Raw genomic sequence first — 16,981 nt, forward strand, 5'->3', positions numbered from 1 at the left:
TATAAAGGAGCACCTGGGCGGCTCAGTCTGTTAAGCGTCTGACTCTTGATCTCGACTCAGGTCATGATCTCAGGGTTGTGAGATCGAGCCCCATGTTGGGCTCTGCGCTCAGCGGAGAGTCTGCTTGGTATTCTCTCTCTGTTCATGAGCTCTAATAAATCAATCTTTAAAAAAAAAAGGAAATTCAAAAAAAAAATGGGGGGGGTGCCTGGGTGGCTCAGTCGGTTAAGCACCTGCCTTTGGCTCAGGTCATGGTCCCAGGGTCCTAAGATAGAGCCCCGCATCAGGCTCCCTGCTCAGCAGAGAGCCTGCTTCTCCCTCTTCCTCTGTTCCTCCCCCTGCTTGTGCTCTCTCCCCCTCTGTCAAATAAATAATTTTTTTTTTTTTAAAAGGAAATTCTAGAACTGAAAATACAATCTCTAAAGACACTACTGGAATTCGTTTATCAGCCGATTGGAGAGGAGTCAGTGAACCTGAATCAGATCAACAGAAATTAACCAATTTGAAGAACCAAAAGAAAAAAAGATTGGGGGTAAAAAAAAAAAAAAAAGGAAGAGGCTGTGTGACAATATCAAAAGGACTTAATGTGTGTGTAGTTGGTGTCCCAGAAGAACAGGAGAGAGAAAATGGGGCAGCACAAATCTCTGAGAAATAAGGACCAAAGTTAAATTTGGCAAAAAGAGAAATTTACAGACTAAAGCAGCCCAGCAAACCCCTATCAAGATAAATACATACAGGGGCTGGCTCAGTCGGTAGAGCAGCTGACTCCCGATCTCAGGATCATGAGTTCGAGCCCCACACTGGGTGTAGAGATTATTTAAGGAAATGAAAAAATCAATTCTGGTTAAATCCAACAATTAAAAAAAAAAAGTTAAGTATATATAAAAATCTAGCCACATCATAGACTGCTACAAACAAAAAGTCAAGAGAAAATCTGAGAGCAGCCAGAAAAAAAAATATTACATACTGGGAAATAACCATTCAAATGACCACTAACTTCTGACCTGAACCAAGGAAACCAGAAGACAGTGGAACAATCCCCTGAAAGAAAACAAAACAAAACAAAAAAACAACTGTCAACCCAGAATCCTACATCCAGTGGACCTATCTTTCAAGAATGAAGGCAAAATGAGCGAAATAAGTCAAACAGAGAAAGACATGTATCATATGACCTCACTGATATGAGGAATTCTTAATCTCAGGAAACAAACTGAGGGTTGCTGGAGTGGGGGGTGGGGTGGGAGGGATGGGGTGACTGGGTGATGGACACTGGGGAGGGTATGTGTTCTGGTAAGCGCTGTGAATTGTGCAAGACTGTTGAATCTCAGATCTGTACCTCTGAAACAAATAATGCAATAGATGTTAAGAAAGAAAAAAAGAAGAAGAAGAATGTAGCAGGAGGGGAAGAATGAAGGGGGGGAAATCGGAGGGGGAGATGAACCATGAGAGACTATGGACTCTGAAAAACAAACTGAGGGTTCTAGAGGGGAGGGGGGTGGGAGGATGGGTTAGCCTGGTGATGGGTATTGAGGAGGGCACGTTCTGCATGGAGCACTGGGTGTTATGCACAAACAATGAATCATGGAACACTATATCTAAAACTAATGATGTAATGTATGGGGATTAACATAACAATAAAAAAATTAAAAAAAAAAAAAGAATGAAGGCAAAAGATACTTTCAGTTAAACTAAAACAAGGAGACTTCACTGTGAACAGACCTGTGCTATAAGAATTCCTAAAGGAAGTTCTTCAAGCTGAAGGGAGAGGGTACCAGAGGGAAACCCTGGTTCTCAGGAAGGAATGAACCAGAAATGGTACATATATGGGTAAATATAAAAGCCTATCTTTTTAACTCTCTTGATTTCTTTAAAATATACTTGGCTTTTATTTATTTATTTTTAAAGATTTTTATTTATTTGAGAGCGAGAATGAGAGAGAGAGAGAGCACGAGAGGGGGGAGGGTCAGAGGGAGAAGCAGACTTCGCGCTGAGCTGGGAGCCCAACTCGGGACTCGATCCTGGGACTCCAGGATCATGACCTGAGCCAAAGGCAGCCGCTTAACCAACTGAGCCACCCAGGCGCCCTATACTTGGCTTTTTAAAGCAAAAATTATAGCAATGTATTGTGGAAACCACAGCATTTGTAGACATAATAGTATTAGGAGTATAGCATAAAGTTCAAGGATGATAAAAGTGAAACTCTAAGATTGTAAGGCTGTTGCATTTTACATGCAGTGGTACAATGAAGTGTATATTGTGATCCTAAAGCAACCAGTAAAAAATAATGCAGGGGATGGGGCACCTGGGTGGCTTAGTCAACCGAGCGTTTGACTTTTGATATCAGCTCAGGTCTTGATCTCAGGGTTTTGATTTCAAGCCCTACACTGGGCTCCACGCCAGGTGTGGAGCCTACTTAAACTAGTAATAATAATATTATTAACAATAATGCAGGGGACTATGGGGGCAACACAAAGGTTCCATATCTTAACAAGAGCATGAGTCCCGTGAACGTATATGCAATTTGCCCAAAATGATGGAACTGTATGCTTAAAATCTGTGCATGCCACTATAAGCAATTTATATCTAATTTTTAAAGTGTTTTCATTAAAGAAAAAAGGGGGCCTGGCACAGAGTAGTTATTCAATAAATGTTAGCTATGATTGTTAGTATTCTGCTAAACAAAAGAACGTCAGTTTAAGGAATCCTGTTCTTGGGGTGCCTGGGTGACTCGATCAGTTAAGCATCTGCCTTTGGCTCAGGTCATAATCCCAGGGTCCTGAGATCAAGCCCCATGTTGGGCTTCCTGCTCAGCAGGGAGTCTGCTTCTCCCTCTGCCTCTGTCCCTCTCCCCAGCTCGTGCTCACTCTCTCTTGAAAAAATAAAATCTTAAAAAAAAAAAAAAGAACAAACGAAATCCTGTTCTTTGCACATGCTTACCTTAGGGCGGTATTTAGCACATGCTTGTCCTTCTGCCTGGCATGTTCTCACCTCATACCCTTCCCTGGATGATATCTCTGCATCCCCTGGTCTTAGCCCAAATGCTGCTTCCACTGGGAAGTACTGCCTTGGCCAAATGCATTTCCTGCCAATGGCCAAATGAATGCATTCCAAAACCTGTTCTCTCCTTCCCAACGTACCGTTTTGCTCTTTCCAAGTCATCATTTGCTTGCTCCAGCTCTCTGATGTATTTCTGAAGTTGATCCTTAATTGCTTTGGTCTGAGCAAGGTCATCCTCCAAGGCTGAGATCTGCCGGTAGCCTTCTGAGTGCTGCGTTTCAAACTTCTCCTGGAGGACAAAATCGACACTGAGTGTGTGATTTAATCTTCTGATGAGCTGTGTCTATCTCCCTTCCCTGTCATTTCCTTAAAATACTGAGGGATTAATCCTGGAACATATGCTCTCCTGTTGGAGTGGACACTATTGTTTTTAGCTTGTGAGTGTCTGATCCTCCCCGTGTGCACAGCTCGGCAGCACCCTGATTTCTTTAGGAGATTTAGCTCTCCCATATCATAGGATCTTTATGGGACCGGTCTTCACATCACACTAAGGAGGCTCCAGACATTCTCGTAGCCTCCCACCACAGCCAGGTCACAAGCCTAACCTCAGCCAGTAGAACCTTCTCTCCACAGATATGGACTCTGAAGCAAGTGAGGGCAGATGGCGAGAATGGGGGCCACCATTCAAAGTTGTTATGTCCCAAGTACCTCCCACCTCTTGGCCCACAAGCATCTTGTAGCCCGCCCCCTCCTGAACTTGGTCCCTACAGCCTCTGAGTGTCAAGACCCCCAACAATCTTCAAAGGAATTATTTTGCTCAAGGTGTCCACAGCCATGGAAAGCCATATAAACCTCTCCAAGCCTCATCCACAAACAAGGGCAATACCAATCCACTTCATGTGACATCCCTGGATTGCGTATCAGGAATCACAGTAACTTTGGTTGCTTGGGCCTCACCGTAAGAGCAGGAAACCATGTACTTATTCTGACAACTGTTCTAACTTTGTGATCCAGGACATATCCCCTGCAGCATGGGGGAGTTAGAGAGGACTTTTGGACCTTTGGGGGAAGGAGGGAAGGAAGGAAGGAAACAAAAAAGCCCCACAACCTGTTATTAATTATCAAAAGAGCTTAGTGTGATCTGTGCTTTCCAAGGCAAGGACTAGCCAAATGACTTCATGATCTGTTGCTGCGCAATTTCAGCAGCTAACATTCATTGCGTGCTTACCCTGGGCCAGCTTCTGGGCTCAAGATAGTTCTTACGTTGGCTCATTTAATGCTACTTCAGAGACGTGAACTGGGGCTCCTTCATTAGCCCAAAGTCAACTGGTAGCAAATGACTGAGCCAAGATCCAATGTGGGCCCCTGGGGCTTGTGCTCATTAAACAACTATGCTTAACTGCCCTCAAACATTTCCTTCCGGGCCACAGAGGTATCGACCACACATGCACATGCACACATACGTTCTGCTTTGGCTACTCTTTCAAATCACCTTCCTTCACCAAACACCCTTACTGCTTTCCCTTCATCTACACACGAAAACACGTCCCACAGGAAAGGCCCAAAGTCTAATTAGAAAGTTTGAGGGGTGCCTGGCTGGCTCAGTTGGTAGAGGATGCGACTTTTCATCTCAGGGTTGTGAGTCCAAGGCCCACATTGGGTGTGGAGATTACTTTAAAAATAAAATCTTAAAAACAAAAAAACAAAAAAACAGGGTGCCTGTGGGGGCTCAGTCGGTCAAGCAGCTGCCTTCGGCTCAGGTCATGATCCCAGTCCTGGGATCGAACCTCACGTCCGGCTCCCTGCTCAGCGGGAAGCCTGCTTCTCCTTCTCCCTCTGCCTGCCGCTCTGCCTACTTGTATTCTCTCTGTCAAATAAATAAATAAAACCTTTAAAAAAAAAGAAAAGAAAAAAGAAACTTGAAAAACAGACACACTCTTGTTTCCTCAGTCAAGTAAACACAGGCGTTGCTAGAAAACAGTCGGGATGCACGGGGAGAATGACATAATGGTACCTGGGCCAGAGAGGCGTGGTGAGAGCAGCGTGAGAAGAACTCCCACAGAACAAGCAGATCATTTACAGGGTGGCGACAGGGAGGGCATTCCACATCCTCACACTGCTCCATCCCCTCTGATACTCTGTTTCCTGGCCATGAGCAGAGGAAGCAACTCCCCTCAGCCAAGGAGGGGCCGACCAAGCCCCACGCAAGGGCAAATTCCCAGGGCTGGCTCTGACAGCCTCACCGCCTTTATCTGGGTGCATCTCCAAACAAAACAGGAGCGCAAAGGATCCTACGTCATTAACCTCAATTCAAACCCAGGTTCCAAGATGATGCAGTTAACGGGCTTCTCCACCAGCATAAAGATGCAAAGGATGTCCTTTGAACTTGTGGACATGAAAAGCCGTTGCTAAATATTGTGCTTTCATTTGGGGCTAATTATAATAAGCTGTCAGCTGATGGAGGCATCAACAGACTCTCTGTTTGATCCCTTATAGGCCTACAGGCCTTCTTATTCAACTTGTGATGAATAAGCCAGTTGTCAAGAAGTCTGACTCAGTTGAAAACATTTCTCTGGGATGACTGACAGATATTTGCTGGTGGCAGTTTTTTTTTAAAGTAATCTGTACCCCAACGTGGGGCTCGAACTCACGACCCTGAGACCCCGAGTCACATGCTCCCATAACGGAGCCAGCCAGGTGCCCCGGTGGCAGTTCTATTTACCCGGGCATTTCTGTTTCTTCTCCTGCTTTACGCTCCACACCTCAGGCATCTGTCAGGTGGTTGTCATGAAGGGTCTTCTGCAAGTTCAAAGGCTCAGTCTTGAAGCAGTTAATTACTTCATAATTGCTCGACAGAAGTCTGCCTCCATGGAGGGCCTGGTCCCTCTTCCGACTATGGTTCACACCGCCGATTGTCCTTCCACACAGTGTCCCGTCCCTGAGTCCCCTTCAAGTTAAGCACCACGATTCCTCAGTGCCAGTAGCAGGGGTTGGGCTGCCCACAAAATGAGTGGCATGGACCAGGTGTAAGGATAAAGCAAAGGACACTTATCCCTCAGTGTCAGGGATGGAGGTGGGGGACAGTAGTGGGGACTGGGATGGGCTGGTGAACGCTTGCTCGGTCTCAGTAACCGCTGCCTGGCTTTTCACTGGTGTGGAAGAATGCAGGCCTGGCATGCTGATTCTCAAAGGAAGTCAGAAATCCAGACTTGTATACGAAGCCTCACAACTTTGAATATTGATATTAAATACTTAAACACTAGGGGCGCCTGGGTGGCTTGGCCGGTTAAGCATCCAACTCTTGATTTTGGCTCAGGCCATGATCTCAGGGTCATGAGATCGAGCCCCATGTGGGGTTCTATATTCGGGGTGAAGTCAGCTTGAGATTCTCTCTCCCTCTCCCTCGGCCCCTCTCCCCGCTCACAAGTGAACTCTCTCTAAATAAAATCTTTAAAAAAACACTAAAGATATAAATTTTACTATCAAAAGAGCGAACTGTAAACAGACCCTCAACTCTAATTAATAACAGCATGCTAAAGTATTTACAGGGAACTGTATAGATGCCTGCAAGGCACTTTGAAATGCATCAGAAAGCTAGATTGATGGATGGATAGATACGTAATAAAAAACAAATATGGCCCCCCTCCCCCCAAAAATCAAGTATGGCAAAGGTTATAGGTAGAGCCTAGATGGTGGATATACAGGTGGTCACTGGAAAATTCTTTCAACCTTGCTGTGTGCTTGAAAACTGTCATGATAAAATGTTGAATAAAAACCACGGAAGACTAAGCAAAAAACATCAGTGGGCCAGATGGATCTGTAGATGCCCAGTGTGGGCTTTGCTGTCTACAACATGAAAAGCTTACACTCCACTGCTCAGCTTCTGAGGTCTTTGGGGATCTTTCCTCTGCCCCTCCCCATCCCTCAACCCCCAATCCATTTGTGGGTCCCACTTTTTCCTATGCGCTACTAAAGCCAGGATTCTCAAGTCTGCTTGACATCCATTCTTGTCTGTGTCTACGGAAGGTCCAGATTAACTATTCATGAACCCTTAAGCCCCAACCTGCTGGCTACGTGTGCACATGCACACACACACACACACACACGTGCACACACACTCCCTTCACCTTCAAACATCAGCTCAAATCCCTCCCACCTCCCCCGGGAAGCTGTCTCCAGCTCATGCAGACCCTTCTCTCAGACGGATCTCTCGATCAGTACTATATAACTGAGCATCTTTTTCCTTAAGTGCTTTTGGGGTTAGGTTTGTCTTCCTCACAAAGCTTCCAGAGCTCTAGGAGCACATCTCCTTCCAGTATCCACCACACCTCGCCCTTGGTTCTTTCCCCCCAGCAGCTCATCAAAATTTACATGGGGAGCTTTATTTTTAAAAATGAAGAGGCATCTGGGTGGCTCAGTCAGCTAAGCAGCTGACTCTTGATTTCAGTTCAGGTCATGATCTCGGGCTCTGCACTCAGCAGAGTCTGCTTCAGGATTCTCTCTCTCCCTCTGCCCCTCCCCCCTGCACGCTCTCTCTAAAATAAATAAGTAAAGCTTAAAAAAGAAAAGACATGTTGGGCGCCTGGGTGGCTCAGTTGGTTAAGCCACTGCCTTCGGCTCAGGTCATGATCCTGGAGTCCCGGGATCGAGTCCCACATCCGGCTCCCTGCTCCGCGGGGAGTCTGCTTCTCCCTCTGACCCTCCCCCTTCTCATGCTCTCTCTCTCAAATAAATAAATAAAATCTTTAAAAAAATAAAAAATAAAAATAAAATAAAATAAAAAAGAAAAGACATGCAGACATGCCTAGGTCCCCCCCAGACTTACTCAGATCAGGAATCTCAGGGCGAGGGTGGGTTCAAGCCTGCCTGGCCGTGAGGGCTGAGACTGCAGTCTGCAGGGCACGGGCGAGTGCTTATCTGCTAAGCCCTACAGAATGTCCAAAAGGCAGTCTTTACCCTTTGGACCAGTGGTGCTCCTGATACTTGGCAATGTCGACAGGTATTTCTGATTCTCATAAATCTTTGGGGGGGAGAGGGTGCCCCAGGCATCCAGTGGGTGGAGACCAGCGGTGCTGTTCAACACCCTACAATGCAAAACTCAGCCCCCACTGCAGAAAGTTACCGGACCTCAAAGGTCCACAGTGTCCAAGTTGAGGAACCTGCTCTAGACTGGCACTATCTAACAGAACTTTCTGTAATGATGGAAATATTCTCCACTTCTCTGTCCAATAACGATACCCACTAGAGATGTGGGGCTGTTGAGCAGATGAAATGTAGCTAGCACAAGGAAGGAATTACGTTTTTATTTTATTTTAATGAACTTAACTGTCAATTACCACACTGGGCAGCCTAACCCTGGACTTTGTATAATCTAACGATCAGCAAATCTGGTGACACTCCATACTCCAAAAATGTCTACCTTTCACATGCCTGGTGCGGTTGTGATAGACAGCCAGGAATGACCGTGGGGACACATGTGTGATTCGCTTCTCACAGGGCTCCTCCCAATGGGGGCAAAAAAGATTTCCAACACCACTTCCACCCAGCAGGTCTTGAGGGAGCAGGGAGCGTGCCCAGGGCTGGCCAGGGGCCCCCTCACACAGCCGGGCTCGCTTTCCCAGGCACACACACACCACGCTGGAAGCCTGTCTGGACATGCTATCCATGTTCTCTCACCTTGATGGTTTCCAGCTCCATGCGAAGGCGGTTATTTTCCGACAGGAGGTCCCTGTTCCTGGTTTCAATCTGTTGCAGCTGCGTCTCCAACTCAGCTTCATATTCACGGCTTCCCTCCTGGAATTCTCGGAGCTCCTCTTGCGTGTTCTCTGCCCTACAGAAGTCCCAGACACATTAGGCAACCATTTACTGAGCACCTAGCCGTGCTGTGGAGGGTGATGCATGGATTAGCTTGTCAACCACCTTTCGAGGCAGAAACTAGGCTTACCCTCATTTTACAGATAAGCCTGAGAGAAGATGTGACTTGTCTCAACGTCATGTGAGTCAGAAGCAGAGCTCACACCTGAACCCACGTCTGCCTGACTCCGAAGCCATTTCTCTACCAATTCACTCCCCGCTCATTCATTCAACGTATTTGGTTTTTGAACTCAAGGTGGAGTAAATGTCCTTGGGACTGCGTACCCTCTGCAGATTTACTTGTAAGCAGGAATTGGATCTAATATAAACGTTTGCTCACCCCACCACTACAGTGGGTGCCTGGCCAACCCCAGACACCCAGTTCCAGGTCCTCAATCCTTAAAAGTCAAGCAATGCTTTTTTTTTTTAATACTAAACCTGAGTTATCTTATAGTCAAATTAAGAATAAGAAAATTAGAGGGACTGGAATAAAACCTCCATGTGAAGAATATGAGTCCATGAGAAATAAAAAGAAGCAATGCTGAACACACACACATACACACACACACACACACACACACACACACACTACTCCCAGATATGGACACTGAACCGCTGGTTTCACATTTAAAATTTGCAACAACCCATACTGTCAGGCATGGGGACTGACCAGATACGGCATCCCCAACTGATAAAACCCTTCCAGAAAATAGGATGGGAAAGAGCACAGCAGTTTGCTCAGGACCGGAGGCTTTGACGCTCACGTTCTAGCCCAGCTGCTCACTGGCTGGCGTGACCTCGGTGGGCAAGTTACTTGCCTTCCCTGAGGCTCAGTTCCTCATTTGTAAAATGGGGTGATAACTGTTTCCTCATGAGGCAGTTTTGAGATGTAACGGACAGAATGTGTGTCAAGTCCTTTGTAGTGCTTGTCACCTCAGAAGCCCCAAACTGAATGGTAGCTGCCACCAGGATGGGAAGAAAAAGCAGGGTGGACTCGGGAAGACTGACCTCTGCTTGTAAGTCATAGCCAGATCTTTCCAGTAGTTAGCTTCTTCCTCCTCAGAGCTGAAAGTCTTTCCCGAGTCCTCCATGGTGAAAACAGAGCAAGAGGTCACTCTTCTTGTGGCATGGTGTCTAGGAGAGAAAGCTTTATAATTACCATCCATGTCTGGTTAAAGAGCTTATTTTTAATGTGGCGGGGGGGGGGGGGCGGCAAGAGGAAGCTCCTGAATTTTATGTTGGATTAATTGATAAAACATTGCCGAAAACTGAAACCAAACCCAGACAAAATACAGCCCACCCACATGTTACATTCAATGAATAGATAAAACTACCAAGATTTTATTCATTTCATGGGGGAGTGTGCAAGGAAAAAAAAAGGAGGGGAGGACATCTCTGGGGTTCTGGTTTCGACAACTGGTGCCACCACCATCCCCATCACCAGAGATGAAGAACAGAAGGAAAGTCTTTAGGGCGAGAGGATAATGAGCCCAGTTTGGGATATTTCTAGTTTGACATGCCAGTGACACATCCAAAAGGAACAGCAGGTCTGAAACTCTGGGGTGAACTCTGGCCTGATACAAATTTAAGAGTCCTGAGCCTGTAGCTGCTTCTTGCCTCTTTCTCGTGACGGAACTGCTGGAGAATCTAGTGAATACTATTTATGGAACTCTGAGGAATGCCAATGTTTGACTGGTAGGCAAAGAAAGAAACAGTAATCTAAGGAGACAGGGGACAAATGAAGAGACAAGAACCAGAGAGTGAGCTGTCCTGGCAGGAGATAGGTGGTGTCAAGGGGAAAAGAAGGACCGGTCCACAGTATCCACGATACAACAGAGAAACTAAGATTAGGACTGGAAAATACCCAGGAGACTTCGCGAAATGTCGGTCACTGGTGATGTGAGCAAGGATAGTTTCAACACAGTGGGGGGGGGGGGGCGGAAATTGGGCAGAGGAGTTACGAGGAGGTAAAGAAGAGGAAGTAGAGGAAATTTTGGAGAGCTGGGTGTGAGAAGCAGACAAAAGGGACAGTAGCTACAGGGCAGGGGGTGGGAATGGGGCCTTGGCTCTGAGGACTTGGAGAGATCCAGAGCAGAGGCTGGGGAACAGATCTCTATGAACAGCAGGCCATTTACAGACTCCCCGCTGATAGAGCCTTATTTAAGGCTCTGAGCTTGTCAAAAGTTCATCAGGAATCCAAATGAGATGTCTCCAAAGTCCCTTCCTTCCCTCAAGGGAGCTCACAATCGGGTGTCCTTAGGGACAAAAGAATGAACACAACTCCTCACTTTGCAAGGCATAACAAGCTGTATTGTTTTGTTTTGTTTGTTTTTTTAAGAGAGAGAGAGAGAGAGCTGGGGGGGGGGTGAACAGAGGGACAGCATCTTAAGCAGGCTCCAGTTCAGAGCCCAGGGCTCGATCTCACGACCCTGAGATCACAACCTGAGCCGAAATCAAGAGTCAGACACTTAACTGACTGAGCCACCCAGGCGCCCCATAACAAGCTATATTTTTGACTACAAATATTAATCATTCAGCTAAATATGTTAGTGTTAACATGGACACAATCACCAACTCCTGGATCCCTGGTTAAAAAAAAATCAAACAATTATATTCAAGCACAGCCCTTATTGATAACTAGATTTGTTAGTACCTATATTCACATCTTCTCTCTTTCCTAATTTCTCACCCTTCCCTCATTCAGAGACAACATGCGATGTGCCCCACCCAGCCCTTTCTGGGGAACAGAGTTTCTCTGAAAGCTGGATGGAAGCACAGAAGCTGCAAAGAGTAGAAAGCTGTTCATTTGTTGATCTTTCTCCAGTCCAGCATTTCTTCTTCTAGCTTTCTGTAACACCACTCCAATCTTGGGGAAACTAACCCTACATTCATTCCATGTGATTCAGATGTACTTGACATCAGCATCTAGGAGGAGGCACAACACAGGAGGGATGCCTCCAGCATCAGTAACTGGCTCAGAGGTGGGCTGAACCCAAGCTGAGCCAATGACAGGGGTGGGCCTAACCCAAGCTGAGCCAATAACAGGATGGGTCTAACCCAAACTAGGCCAATGATTGGTTCAGGGGTGGCCCTAACCCAAGCTGAGCAAACCAGTGTCCAGGGCTTTTGCAGAGCCATCAGGAAAGACACTCTGGAAGGGTTAACTAACCTTATTGTGGTAATGGTTTCACAATATATTCGTTTATCAAACCATCATGTTATATACCTTAAACTTACACAATGTTCTATGTCAATTATATCTCCATAAAGCTAGGAGAAAAAAGAAAGAAAGAAACTCTTCCCACTAGGGTAAGATGGTAGGAGGTAAGCTTGGAGCTGCCAGTGATCAATCCTTCCATCACAAGGGAGGAGTCTGCCAGAGAATGAAGTCAAAACAGAGGAAAGCAGAGCCAAGAGGTGGAGGCACTGGGTCCTGATGATCTCATTTGAACCCCGGGATCCAGTCATACCTGATTTAAGGTTATGAGAGATAACCAACTCCCTTTCTTGACTATACCAGTTAGGGTTGGATGGCTGCCACAGAGGGTCCTAATTAAGGTAGGTAGTGAAAGATGTTGTTTGCTGAAAGTAAAAAGAATAGAACACCTAGAGTGTAAATAACAGCAATTAACATGGCAATGGGTAAGGGTAAACTTAGATGTGGTACTCCCTGCTCAAGTCTTAAGCTCTAATGAGCCCAAAACTCATCTAATATGAAGTCACCAAAGCAGCCCCTATAGTGTCAAAAGCCCGTGCAACTGAGTGCCGTGTGACCATTATCTTATTGAAGACAGTCTCAACTGCATGGCACGAGAGTCCGTGTAGTAGGGCGAAACAGGAACTAAGAACAATGGATGTAGACTGGCTTTTCCTGCTGTTTGGGAAAATATCATATCCAATATTTAATGTAATTAGTTCCTGCCTACTTCTCTAAACATTCCCCAACCCTACCCACCCCCCTACATTAGCTTATGTTCAAGCCACATAGCCTTCTTTCCGTTCCTTTTTTTTTTTTTAAGATTTTATTTATTTATTTGACAGAGAGAGACACAGCTAGAGAGGGAACACAAGCAGGGGGAGTGGGAGAGGGAGAAGCAGGCTTCCCGCGGAGCAGGGAGCCTGATGTGGGGCTCGATCCCAGGACCCTGGGATCATGACCTGAGCCGAAGGCAGACGCTTAACGACTGAGCCACCCAGGCACCCCTTTCTTTCCGTTCCTGGAGCACAACACACTTGCTCCCCACCTCAGGGCCTTTGCACTTGCTGTTCTCTGCCTAGGTATCCTCCTTGTCATTCAGATCTCAGCTGAAATGTCTTCCCCAGAGAGACCTTATTTGAATAAACCACCAAATATCCTCTCTAGCCCTTCACTATTTATTAACCTCTGCTTTATTTCATCATTTTGAGTTTTGTTTTTAATCTTCCCCCACTGGAATGTCAATTGTTGAGCACAGGGGCCTTCTCCATCTTGCTTTTTTATCCCAACGCCTAGAACAGTGCCTGGCATGTAACAGGCACTAAATAAATGCTTGTGGAATGAATGAGCAAAGGGAAAGATAGAGATGGACCACTAGTAGGAAGGGGATGTGAGGTTAAGGAAAAGCAAGAAGCCATAAACCTCTGAAGACTAGTTTATGGTTGACCTCTCTGTACATCCCTAAGAGGCGGGTCAGGATGCGGGAAAACCCCACACTCCCTCAGCACCTGAGTGGCATCTCATTAGTGGAAAGTGGCAGGAGGAGAGAATACCCTGTTGGAAACTACCCCCTCTCCAGGTGTACATGATCAGGAGCATCTGATACTGTTCTTGGGGTTTAATGTTCACCCTGCATTCTTATGACAGGTGAGTTTTAGGGAAAAAAGCTTCCTAAATAAAACACTTACGGCCAGTGAGGACTAAAACTTAATCCTCAGGAAAGAAACGAATTTGAGATGTTTTAGGAGGCACTTCCATTGCCTGAGAGGCTCTAATTACAACCGTGCTGATGGGAAGATTCTGGTTTTGGACTTCAGGGCCAGGGAGTGGGGTAGTGGTGGAAAGAAGCTAAGCAGAGACCTGAGCTCCTGTCACAACCTGCATCATCTATAGCTCCTTCAACTAAAGGGCAAAAACCACAGGCCTGGCATTTCAACCCAAAACCCCCCTGCATTTTTTTTTTCAAGATTTTATTTATTTATTTGAGAGAGAGAGAATGAGAGAGAGAGAGCACATGAGAGGGGGGAGGGTCAGAGGGAGAAGCAGACTGCCTGCTGAGCAGGGAGCCCCGGGACTCGATCCAGGGACTCCAGGATCATGACCTGAGCCGAAGGCAGTCGCTTAACCAACTGAGCCACCCAGGCGCCCAACCCCCCTGCATTTTAAAAACAATCTTTAGGGAAGAGGGAAAATATATTATAGACTAAGAAGAAGTAACAGCCGAACTTCACTTTGTTCTGAAACAACAATCTTAAAAATGTACGCTTTTTCCTTTGCCATCTGAAAATGTCTCACAGTTCCAACGTGCATTATTCTTTGCCACAGAAAGCAGGTAAGATGACTCGGAAAGACTCCCTCTCCCTATTGAATGGAACCACTGCGTGCTGGGTGTTTAATAACTTATCTTCAATTTTATCCCCTTTAAGCCATTCGACTATTAAGAGTAAGTGAGACATCACTTGGGTTCTTAGAAGCAGAAGCTGGAGCAGAAACATTGCACGCCTTTGGCCACCTCCAGAGGTACAAGTGGACAGCAGAGGCAAATCAGACCCAAGTGCAAGTTGGGGGGAGGGAGTGACTGGAGGGTCTTTGAATTCAAGTTCATGGTCTCCTTGGGGTTGCAAAGAGACTGTTCAGAGGTCAGATTCACTCGTTTCATCTGGCCCCCAGTCTTTTCAAACGCACTGTGACAGGCACGGGTCTCGGTATATACAACTCTGTACCCACGATCTTAAAAATGGGCACTGCACGCCTTTCATTTGTGCTACAGGTGTTATAGGCATTCGGCCTCCGTGCTTCTGCTCTCGCGCCCCAGGAGCTCTGTGCACGAACCTAATGGGCACCTCAAAAGTATATGCTACAGCAGGCAAGGAAGAACCAGCTGGGAGCACAAAGTTCAAAAAGTATGTATTCTCTATTTTGCATCACTTAGATCTCCCACCCCACCTTTGATTTCAAAACCCTAGAGAAAACAGAGCACTCTCCTTTGGCTTTCCTCTGAGTGAAGAAAGCCAGCATAGCTGGTCAGGAGCAGCACACACGGAAAACTATCAAGAATTAACTCACCACCCTTCTCCACGCCAACCTCAATCCTTCCCAATCAAAACAAAGGGAAGAGCTGAAGGGAAATGGAGGGGACAGAAAGACACGGCCAAATGTCTGCATGGGCTTCCACAGCTTCTTGGTTATGACGCTGGCTCCCCATGTTGCAGAAGTGGCGTCACTGGGGCAAAACCAGTCAAGAGCCAGCAAGTCTGGCTTCTGCCTCTGTGCTTTCAAAGTCTGTAATGATCTGCCTACAAAAATACTTAGATAGACATGCAAGGACATATACTCAAGGGTGTATGCCATCATTCACTGATGTGGAAAACTGGGAGAAACTTAACTGTCAACAGAGGACTGATTTGGAAAATTACACAGTTGTTAAGAAGTATATGAACTAACATAGAAGAAAGTTCATGATATGTTAAGAAAGGGTGCCAATTTTGTTTATAAAGGTATCTCTCGGGCACCTGGGTGGCTCAGTAGGTTAAACGTCTGCCTTGGGCTCAGGTCATGATCCCAGAATCCTGGGATTGAGCCTGGCATCAGGCTCCCTGCTCAGCGGGGGGCCTGATTCTCCCTCTCCCTCGGCCTGCCACTCTCCCCGCTTGTGCTCTTTGTGTCAAATAAATAAAATCTTAAAAAAAAAAGATGCTAGGCAAAGATTTTTTTTTCCTTCTGTGATTTCCCTCTCCCCCAGCCCTTCTCGAACATTTCCAAACACCTTCTAAGGGCTAAAGCAGTGCTGGGAGAGGCAGAGAGAAAGCACCTACATCAGTACTAGGTGCAAAAACAGTCCTAGCTGCTGACACAAACTTTCTGTATGCAGGCCCACTCATGTTAGGAAATTATCTGGTAAGGAAAGGGAGTGTAATCTCTCTGGGCTCACAAGTTCTAAGGCAAAAGAACACACTTTGGAAACAAAAATAACATCCTAACAGAATAAGCCAAGTTAAGAAACTATTATCCAAAATGAGAGGATAAAATATGCCAATTGGACGCCCCTGAGACTTAAAGGATCTAATCCTACACAAAAGACACAGTAAGAGTAAAGATTTAAGTTTCAAACCTGGTTAAATACCAGTGTGGTGGTGGGGTCAGATAAGTGGCTCTGGGAGTCAGTCACTGGGATCCAATTGCTCTTCAAAGCACCCTATCCGTGTCCTAAAATGCCATCCTACCCAAGAATACAGAAACCAAACTAGCATAGAAAATGACAAATCTCTGCCCAGTGCACCCTGTAAAGGCCGTTTCTTTAGAAAGGAAGTTAAAAGGGACCTCGAGGCTAAAAGTAGAAAGAGGCACAACCTTGTACCAACCCTGGACAAAGAAATCGGGGAAGCTCAGGCCCTCAGGAGGCAGAGAACCTGAGATGACTGGAGAAGATAAGGTAGCTTCCCAAAAAGCGGTGTCAAGGTGATGGCGGGATTTCCCACGACCTCGGGGAGGCAGGTAAGTCCCAGCACTGCATTCAAACTGTAGAATAAGCGTTTTCATCCTTTATCCTATCCTTCCCCAAAGTGCTGTCAGGGGAAATCTGAACCTTCCTGCAGCAGAGATCTGAGAAAAGCAGAGGGAAGGAGACTGTTCCAAACACGTTCCCGAAGGCACGGAGATGCCAAGCAGGGGGGAGGTTTTTGGAAAGAGGCCTGAACTGAGGGTGGAAGTGGCAAGGGGCAGTGGACGAGGGCGGGGGGGAGGGAGATACGAGGAATGAGGGCGAGTCTGGGGCAGCAGGAGGCAAGGGGGTGGCGGGGGCTGAGAAGAGGCAGAAAAAAGAGCGAGAAAAGACCAAGAGAGCCAGGAAGGCAGAGGAGCCAGGCAGCGGGTGCTGGAGACGAGGAGGGCACGAAGGACCGTGGAAGTCATGGAGGGAGCGGAGGGCGCTAGAAG

General features: G+C 46.5%; 1 protein-coding gene across 6 annotated transcripts in view; it reads right to left on the reverse strand.

Annotated features, from left to right (window-relative positions):
- NDE1 (nudE neurodevelopment protein 1) overlaps positions 1-16,981 on the reverse strand; it is a 45,564-nt gene that overhangs the window by 28,208 nt on the left and 375 nt on the right. For all 6 annotated transcript variants that reach the window (XM_078074773.1, XM_036115504.2, XM_078074774.1 and 3 more), the window contains exons 2-4: positions 9,859-9,984; positions 8,674-8,827; positions 3,138-3,286 (exon numbers count right to left, since the gene is read on the reverse strand). In XM_078074773.1, coding sequence (XP_077930899.1) covers positions 3,138-3,286; positions 8,674-8,827; positions 9,859-9,941 — 386 coding nt within the window. In that variant the 5' untranslated portion in view covers positions 9,942-9,984. The remainder of the gene's footprint in view (positions 1-3,137; positions 3,287-8,673; positions 8,828-9,858; positions 9,985-16,981) is intronic.

Source organism: Halichoerus grypus, chromosome 6 (genome assembly GCF_964656455.1).
Source record: "Halichoerus grypus chromosome 6, mHalGry1.hap1.1, whole genome shotgun sequence".
Lineage (NCBI taxonomy): Eukaryota > Metazoa > Chordata > Mammalia > Carnivora > Phocidae > Halichoerus > Halichoerus grypus.